Source organism: Asterias rubens, chromosome 10, assembly GCF_902459465.1.
Source record: "Asterias rubens chromosome 10, eAstRub1.3, whole genome shotgun sequence".
Taxonomy (NCBI): domain Eukaryota; kingdom Metazoa; phylum Echinodermata; class Asteroidea; order Forcipulatida; family Asteriidae; genus Asterias; species Asterias rubens.
In genome coordinates, this window is record NC_047071.1 from 19,450,913 (window position 1) to 19,460,189 (window position 9,277).

Consider the following 9,277-nt stretch of genomic DNA (forward strand, 5'->3'; position numbering starts at 1 on the left):
CAGTCAGTAGTTAGATTGAACTGAGAGAAACGTCTATGAAAGTAACTGCTTTGTGTTTTAAATATTTCAAACTTGGAAAATGTGAGAGGACTGGGATTTTGTCAGAGCCCAATTTCATAGAGTTGCTGAAGCAAAGAATTCTGCTTAACACCTTTCTGCTCAGCAAAAGTAAGCAGGATACCCAGTCATTCTTTAAAATTGACCCAGAATCCATTAAGTTCACTGGTCATTCATAAAATTCCTGAAATCATTTTCAGCTCCCCTGAGTATACAGCCCAGGGCTGCTGTGGCCCTCCGAAGGCTTTTTCATATAGTATCACCTCTAACCTGTCAGCTATTAATTTGGGTGAAGAGAAGCAATTAAAGTAAAGCATCCCACACAAGGACACAAGTGTTATGTCCGGGACTCGAACCCACACCCCAATGAATTAAAGGCATTGTACACGTTTGGTAGTTATCAAATACCAGTGTTCTCACTTGGTGTATCCCATCAAAAGCATAAAATAACAAGCCTGTGAAAATTTGGGCTCAATCGGCCATCGAAGTTGTGAGAAAATGATGACAGAAAAAACACCCTTGTTGGACGAATTTGTGTGCTTTCAGATGGGAATAAAAGACTTCTAGCTAGAAGTCTTTTATTATTTTAGTGAGAAATTACCTCTTTCTCAAAAACTACATTACTTCAGAGGGAGTCGTTTCCCACAATGTTTTATACTACCAACAGCTCTCCAATGCTCGTTACGAAGTCAGTTTTTAAGTTAATATTTGTTTTGAGTAATTACCAAACGTGTACCTTCCCTTTAACTACAAAAATTGGAGTCCAGTGCTCTAGCTAGACCACTCAGCCATGACACGCCAGAAGACTGTGATTATTTGATAAATGGGGGCTGACATCCCTTAAACTGGAGTCCAGTGCTCTAAGCTAGACCACTCAGCCATGACACGCCAGAAGACTGTGATTATTTGATAAATGGGGGCTGTCTCAGCAGAACATCCCTAAAACTGGAGTCCAGTGCTCTAAGCTAGACCACTCAGCCATGACACGCCATAAGACTGTGATTATTTGATAAATGGGGGCTGTCTGAGAACATCCCTAAAACTGGAGTCCAGTGCTCTAGCTAGACCACTCAGCCATGACACGCCAGAAGACTGTGATTATTTGATAAATGGGGGCTGTCTCAGAACATCCCTTGCTACCCCAGCCCAATTCCATAAAGCTGTTAAGCAGGAACTACTGCTTGACAACATTTCTTTGCCAAGCAAAAATTTGAGTGGGGGTGTCGCATGCAGTTATGTCCTCTATGCAATTCTATCCGGAGGACATTATTGCATATGCAATAATGTCTGCCGGACGGTTTTGCATATGCAATCGTGTCCACCCGGATGCTGCTGCATAATGCAATTGTTTCCACCCGGACACATTTGCATATTGCAGTTGTGTTCGCCCCCGTGCAAAACTGTCCTTGCAGTAAATTTAACGCCCTTGGTCGAAGGAGCACGTTCGCCATTATTTTTTTCAAGCTAACTACATGTTAAGTGCATGTCATGAATGACATGGGAAACGTGCGGCCGTTGGTTATTCGCTGCAATTATAAAATACGTGAATGTTCATGCTGCATTACCAAGGTTCAGTGCATGCACGCTCGCTTACGCGCGCACTCACATGTACAGTGATGTCTATGTCCACCGGATGGTTTTTGCATAGCCCCGGACACAATTGCATATGCAAAAGTGTCTGGAGCGGACAGTATTGCATGGCGGACACAATTGCATGTGACAGGGGCACCCGTCACTAACAATTTTTGCTGGAAACCTGTTTCTGTTAAGCAATACTTTTCTGTGCTTAGCAAGTTGTTGTGCTTACTTATAGGCTTTATGAAATTAGGCCCTGGCTAACGCTCCATGTAGTGAATTATTTTAAAGAAATAAAAAGAAAAAAGACCTACAACAAACAAAACCCTGATATTTTTCTTGAAAATCATCAAATTGACGTTTGGTTCTTTTCATCCCATTTTCCAGACTCTTGCCTCCAAGCTGCTCAGTCAAACCCAAGATGCCAGACAACATCTACAGCACACTCATAAATCTCCAAGACGCAACACCGAGAGTCTTAACGGGTCGCTAAGTCGAGCTCAAGGAATTGCATCCAGTATTCTCAACATGAGTGCCTCTGATCTGGATGAGTTTATGGCCAGCAGTGAGGAGGATATGCAAAATGAGGTGAGAGTTCATTCGATTGTTTCTGATTTTAAAGGATTGTCCTTTACTTCATAAGTGACTGGCTGAGAGACCAGTTAGCTTGTCGTTTCACCAGTCCGTCAGCTTTTTCACTAGACCATTATTTCATAGTAAACAGGGATACTTTTCAATATTGAACAAGCCAGCTTGACCACTTAGAGAGTTTTGACTTGTCCTTTGGTGTTTTAAATGGTATTTTTATTGTTTGCCTGGAAATAAATAAACAAATAAACTGGCCAGCAGACTGATAAGGGAGAACATTATGTGTACCATGTTGAACAGTGGTAGAATTGAGAGATAAATCTTCACAGATGTTAACATTATAAAGATGACCCTGGTGACAAAACCTTCCTTGAAATATTATTGAGATGTTTTTTTCCACAAAGAGAAGCAAACAAAATTAAAGCTGAGATTTCCGCATGATATGAGATTATTTACCCAAACTTTAAAAGATGTGTAAATGATTAGCTAATTAGGCTGACTTGTTAGTTCAGTGTGACATTGAGATTAGTAGATTGTAAACTAGCTATCTTTGGGTCTGTCATGCAAAGAGAAAACGCAATACTCTAATTAGCTACGGATAGGTGGCATAGCTTCCCCTGTCACCCAGCCCCCCCCCCCCCTCTATTGAACATTGACTAAGTACTTCCTTTAACTCTGCCTTGGGAAATACATTGACAGTTTGGCAATACTATTGGGAAGTCATGTTGGGCATCCTGTCTCAGACTATGTTGTGTTTGTGTCGCGATATGAAGCAATGTTTGGGGCAGTAGAAGGTTAATGAACTATGGTTGTTCAACCTGGTAGGGTCTGGTCATACCACATGCCGTTCATGTCTACTGGTTTTTTTTTTTAACACACAAACTTGAACACAAAATATAATGCTTGTTCATTTCTGATGTATTATTTTAAGAAAAAAGGACTTTATTTATTATTTATTTCTCTCCCTTAACTCGATGTGTTTAAAGCACTGGCTCAGTACTTTACCAAGCTCTGTGAACAAAAACCCATAGGAATTTTCAGTTTCTTCCTAAATTCTGATAAAACTGTATTTAATCAAACGGCATTGAATTTGAGCTTTTGACTGGCACAGAGATTCCTCTTCAGACAAATTTGTTTTTGCTGTCTGATGGTAGAGACTTGTAACCTTTTTCATGAATGCACCACAAAACTTAATTTGACCTCTGAGTCCCTCATTAATTTTGTGTACTAAATATTGGCTTTTTGTATGTGATATTAAACAATGTAGAACCAACAAGAGATAACAGACAGAAAGAAAGATGAGCGATGGAGTTGTCAGGTGCAGACTCTTCTTTCCTCAAAGGTAAGACAACAACAAAAGTCAGCTACAAGTTAGAACCCCTTCTCTTATGGTCCTCCCTACCCACCCCTTTTATAAAAATAAACTTCTCTAAGGTTGTGATTGGTCGAGCTTAGCTGGTCAAATCAGCCACATCTCTGCCTGGCCACAGATCTGATTCACCCTTTTGGTGGTCTTTTCTCTACGATCAGACCATCCATGAAACCATAAAAGGTCCTTTACCCTAGACCATGGAGGTAAAAATCCAAGCCAGTGGGTCTCTCGGCCCCTGCTCCAGGGTAATTTTTCTCCTGAGTTTTGCATCAATTTAGACCACCTTGGTGTGCTGTTTTGTGTTGATACAATCTTACAGGGCTTCGGAGGTCATGGGTGTTTTCTTAGCAAATGTAGGTATCCTGCAGAAAAAAACATGCCACAAGTGGAAGTGCTTTTGGATTGAAGTACATTTTTTTGTGTGTTTTTTTGGTCAGTGGTGAGAGGATTATGTACTGAAATCAGAGATGTTTGTGTTATTAACTGCAACTTGTATATTGAGTGACAGTTTCTAAGGGACAGCTCTGTCCACCTGTTGTGTGGCTCAATCAAGCTTATAATCATTTGTGTACATTGTGAAACTGATCTGTTTGAGTTTGTATAGTTCCAACAAATTCTTGACAGTTTATGCCATCTTGAATGTTTTGAAATAATTGCTCCAGAAAATATGTTGAATGTGAAACAGCTCAAGTTCCACCGTGGAGTATACAAATAAACGTTGTCATCTGTGGATGACATAAATCCAAGTCCTTTTGGACCCTGCTCCTTCAAGATAGATGACCCGACTTGAGTATTTACATCCAGGTTTTGAAGAGATGTTTATACTTCTGTCACAGTGATAAGTGTTATTTCTTGATTTGTAAGACAAGGTCGTTGACCCAGAAAACTCAAAGCCAAACAGAGCAGCAGGGAAACAAGGGGGTGAATTTGGGGGATTGGGGGTGGGGTGTCTTCTTCTTATCGCATTTCAGCCAGAGTGGAGCACAGTCTTTGGTGTTTCACTACTCCTGCCTCAAATTTCTGCTCTTTTGTTTGTGGTTCAGACAGGTTTACTTATCAACTAACAGTTTTGAATCCTTGTGTTCGCAGTGGGTACCTCAACTAGTTTTGCATCAGGGATAAATAATGTAGTGTTTTTTTTACCCTTATAATACACCCATGTGTATTAAACACTGTATACTCAGTGCTTTTGAAAGGAAAAAAAAAACAATTAAAAGTGCTTCCCCAAGTACTGTGAAAGAAATATGATGTCTTAAAGAAATATTAACTTTAACACCCAAAGGAGCACACACCCATTTCATTTCTGCCTTTTCATGTGAGATGTTCAACCTCATGACAATTTGGAAACACAAGTTTTGAGTCATTAGCGATAACAAACTAACCCATGAGGTGTTTGTTCTTGTTGAGGGAATACGTTTGTTTTTAAAATGTCTGTACCCTAACTCTCAGATTGCAAATGGATTTCCTGTTATTTACAGGCTCTGCTTTAAATAACTCCCAACTTTTATTATTTTTTTCTCTCTATTTTTTTTCGCAAGTCTCTCTTTTTCTTCTGTAACATTCTTGTTAGGAAATCTTGAATTAAAGTTGGAAATTTTAACTACAACTTTAGAGAGCAGGTGGTAACAGGTACAGCAAACAGGGGAGACTGGAAAAATCTTAATGTACTCCTAAAAGTTACAAACAGAGATTTGATTTTTCATGATTTTTCTTTCTCAATTGTATTTGAAATTTCTTTCAAATTTACCCAGTCAGTTTCCCTTGTGGTTTATTACTTGAAAAGTTGCAACCCTTAAGGTGATCCCACTGCTGCCACTTTCCACTCCCGGGTTGTACTGAAACTTGGGTGTAATCCCTCATACTGCAGTTACAGGTTGAATGGCTTCTGACTGGCACCCCGAACAAAGATATTGATGAAATAGGGAGACTGCAAACATTAGGAATGGCCTCCAAATGTGTCTCCAATAATTTTTTGATCTGATTGTTTTTTCAACTAAATTCTTTTCTTAATATTTTCTTCATTGTGATAAGATTTACCTATTTATTAATCTCCTGTCGGGGTTAGGAGTGTAAATAACTTTAGATTGAGCCATGAAGTGACAGCCAGGAATGTTGTTGATATTTTTAGCGGGACAATCAGGCCTTGAACTTTGCTCTTGAAGGGGCACAGCAAAAAGTATTGGAATTTTGCAAAAGGCACCACAGCAAGAGCACATGGCACTGGGGCAATTATTGTGGCTACCATGGGTGAATTCAAGGCCTGGACACTTGTAAACACTTTTGTATGGAGTGTGTACCAAATCTAAGTAATTGAACTACATTGCTTTTAGTGTTCGAAGGTTAGGTACAGTAATTTAATTTGTGAACGCTAAATCATCATTAAAGTTTTTTGAAACTTTAAAGTGAAGTGTGTCTATTTTCAAGGTTTTCAGTATACCAAGTGGGATTTGAAAATTAGGTGAGTTTTGCGGTAGCACCATGTGTAAATCTCTTCCTGGTAGTATTGGTTCTAAAAAGAAATGGTGGTTGACAAGTCAACTTGTCTTATTTCTTCATGGCCTGGACCCAGTTTCATAAACCCTATGAGCACAAAAACAGGTAAATAGGTTACCAGCCACACTACCATACAGTTACCATTGCTGCCACTGATACACCACTCAATTCTTACTTAGTAAAAAAGTTTGCTGCACAAAATAATTTTCTGCTTAACAGCTTTATGAAATTGGGCACAGCGCCTCAAAGGTTTTTACACGAAGGTGTTATTTACAAAAGCTGTGTTTTCTTTAGAATTATCGACATTGTCATTTTAATCATTGTTTCTTGTCAATTATTTCTTTCTCTTATTTGATTTCTCCAATGTCCAGGTCCCAAGTAGTGAGAAACTTCTGGTTCTGTTTCTTGGAAAGCTGGAAGAAAGAGACAGACTTCTTGGTGGTGTGGATCCTGCATCTACGTAGCTGTTGTGACTTGTCTTGGAAAGCTGGAAGAAAGAGACAGACTTCTTGGCGGTGTGGATCCTGCATCTATGTAGTTGTGACTTGCCTTTGAAGTGAAAAAAGTAAGACTTCAACTTCTCATTGTGCCGATCTTGTTAACTTGTGGTATGCCAATCCTGCTTGTATGAAGCCAATAATCAGTTCACTATTGGGGTGAAAAGCAAGAAGGAAAACTATTTTCTTGCCTTTTGCTTTGCTAATAGTCAGCAGGGTCGATGAAATAGAAATTCTGCTAATGGCCGCTCCATAAGCAGAAAATATCTGCTTACAGGCTTTTTGAACTTAGGTCTTGATAATGAAATAGTCAGCACCGCAATCAAAGAGTCAACAGTTTGTCTCTCATCACACCAAAACATCACAAATCTGTTAAAAAGAACGTTTAGGATAGAACAATGGGTGACACCAAGTTGTTTAAATTGTTCAGCACCTTTGTTAATGTTTCAAGTATAAAATGAAATGTAGCCCACCCATTTTGAGGACATTTTGTCTGTTGTTTTAATGATACAAAAAACGGATCCTTGAAACCGGAATTAGACTTTATAAACAACCTTTGCTACCTGTAAATAATAGTGTTTATATCATGTGTCAGTTGATGTCAAACCTGTTTAAATTGTCTGAATTTGTTATGTCTTTATTTGTGGGGTGTCTGTAGGCAGTAGGAGCAAAGAATGACAAGACTGTATTGCTTAACTAGTAAAATGATTAGTAGTGGAATTTATCATTTGATCATAAACTTGTTAGACCTTGGACAGTGAGTTATGACATTTTCTTTTTCCAAGTAGACTATGCATGGGTAATTTTGGTGCTTTCTGGAGAAGTGATTAGGAATTGCACTTGTTTGCTAGAAATTAAAACTATGCATGATGTTAAGAAGTGGGGTTTAAAACTTACAGGAGCTAGCCCAGAAATTTTGCATGTTGATAAGGAATCAAAGAATGATAAACACAAGGACATAATTCGGTTGTAAGCAGGGCCTTCTCTTGCCAAACTTTTGTTGTATTCCATCTGTAAATTCTTAACCTCTTTTATTGTACATGTATGAAGTATTAATTTTAATTGAGTCTAGAGTTTAAATTATAATGGAAAGGTGCTGTTTTTTAATGGGTGGCGTAAGTTAGCCCTCAAGGCTTGGGAGATTGCATCCAAATTTAACTATTGGAATTTGTTCTAATAATATGTTTGATTTATAATTTTGACAGAACTTTTTAATTGTAGATTCACTGTTGGTCAAAAACATGAAGCCCTGATAATGGTTGGGTGTGCACATTATTGATATATGGTTGAACATAAGAATATTCACAGATGCTTGTACAAAACTAACCTGGTATAAAGTTGGTCTCGGTAAAAAAAACGTCACTTGAAATATTATCCCCTGAAATACCTTCATTAGAATTCAGAAACGAGTAAAACAATTTACTTTGATTTCAGTCCAAACCCATGTTTAAAAACAAAAACTTTGTTTTTCCCACTATTTTGCTATGACTCAAATGACTGACTTGGCTTAAACTACGTATCACAGGTTTGTCATTTCATGTATGTGGGTAGCCCATGGTCTTTGACATTTACCAATGTTACTCATGTTTTTAAGCTTCAGCTTAGTAAATTGTTTGTAGTGTTTAAAAACTAAACTGTTTATATGTCAGGATACGAGCTTGCTTCCATGTATCTGTATTGTGTCATCTTTAATGGATGATGGATGACAAACATGTAGGCTACATGTAACTATATTGGCACCTTTGCCAAAGAGGCGTTATGTACCTAATGGGCACAGATCCAGGCGTGAAACAGGAGGGGAAACCAAATTGGATTGCAAGCAAACAGTGGATTCTTTGCTATTACCCAGAACCTCCACCATTCATCAAACCAGGGCGCTTTTTGACAAAATCTCTACTCATTTCTCCCTGGGAGGGGGGGGGGGGACACAGACTCTCCTGTCTCACCAAGGGTCCCAGGTTCTAATCCCACTCTATTGACTTGGCGTTGTTCACCCCAAAATTTAAAGTCACCTGGAAGTGGTATTTTTTCAAAATAAAGCTTTTGTTACTGATATATGTGTTTTGATGAGTGGAATGTGAATAAACAGTTAACTGAGGTTTTAAACAATCAGTTCTTATGTTATTTACAAATTTAAGAGTAGACCCCGACCCGAGAGGGTGCTGTTCGTGACGTCAATCGAGGCAGACTTTGCCTGTAATGCGTAGAGTAAACACAATTGCAAAGTACATGTACGGACCAAGTCGTGAGTTTGTACGTTTCAAAAAAAAATGCCGACCAGGTGTATTGCCGCTGAATGCAGAAAAACACTTTTTGAAATGTACCAACTCACGACTTGGACGTACATGTACTTTGCACGTGTGTTTACTATACGCAATGCAGGCAAAGTCTGCCTCGATTGACGTCACAAAAGGGGTAGGCGGAGTCAGCCCCCCAAACAACTTTATATATTTTTTAAACATATAAATCGTGACAAACAATTACTAAAAAAAATGTTTTATTGTTCGTAAGCATATACTCTTATGTTTGAAAGAAAAAAAACTCTATTTCCAGGTGACTTTAAGTAAAATTTATCAAGTCAGTTTCACTCTTTTCCTCGTTAAAGAAATATCCTGAAAAGTTTGTATACAATTTATCCTAAGATTGGAGACAAGATTGACTATTTAGTAGAAATATCTCTTACTCTCATTGTTAT

The 9,277-nt window shown here is 38.5% G+C and overlaps 1 protein-coding gene across 1 annotated transcript; it reads left to right on the plus strand.

Annotated features, from left to right (window-relative positions):
• Positions 1–1,133: 1,133 nt before the first annotated feature.
• LOC117296112 lies at positions 1,134–8,643 on the plus strand. Its single transcript, XM_033778984.1, has 4 exons — positions 1,134–1,151; positions 2,020–2,220; positions 3,488–3,562; positions 6,457–8,643. The coding sequence occupies exons 1-4, from the start codon at positions 1,134–1,136 to the stop codon at positions 6,547–6,549; spliced, it is 387 nt and encodes a 128-aa protein (XP_033634875.1). The 3' UTR covers positions 6,550–8,643.
• Positions 8,644–9,277: the final 634 nt, after the last annotated feature.

Bases quoted from the DNA above. Each gene is read 5' to 3' on its own strand.
- LOC117296112 (XM_033778984.1), top strand. The intron at 2,221-3,487 runs GTGAGAGTTCAT...TAAACAATGTAG, and splicing joins AGGAGGATATGCAAAATGAG to AACCAACAAGAGATAACAGA. The intron at 3,563-6,456 runs GTAAGACAACAA...TCCAATGTCCAG, and splicing joins AGACTCTTCTTTCCTCAAAG to GTCCCAAGTAGTGAGAAACT.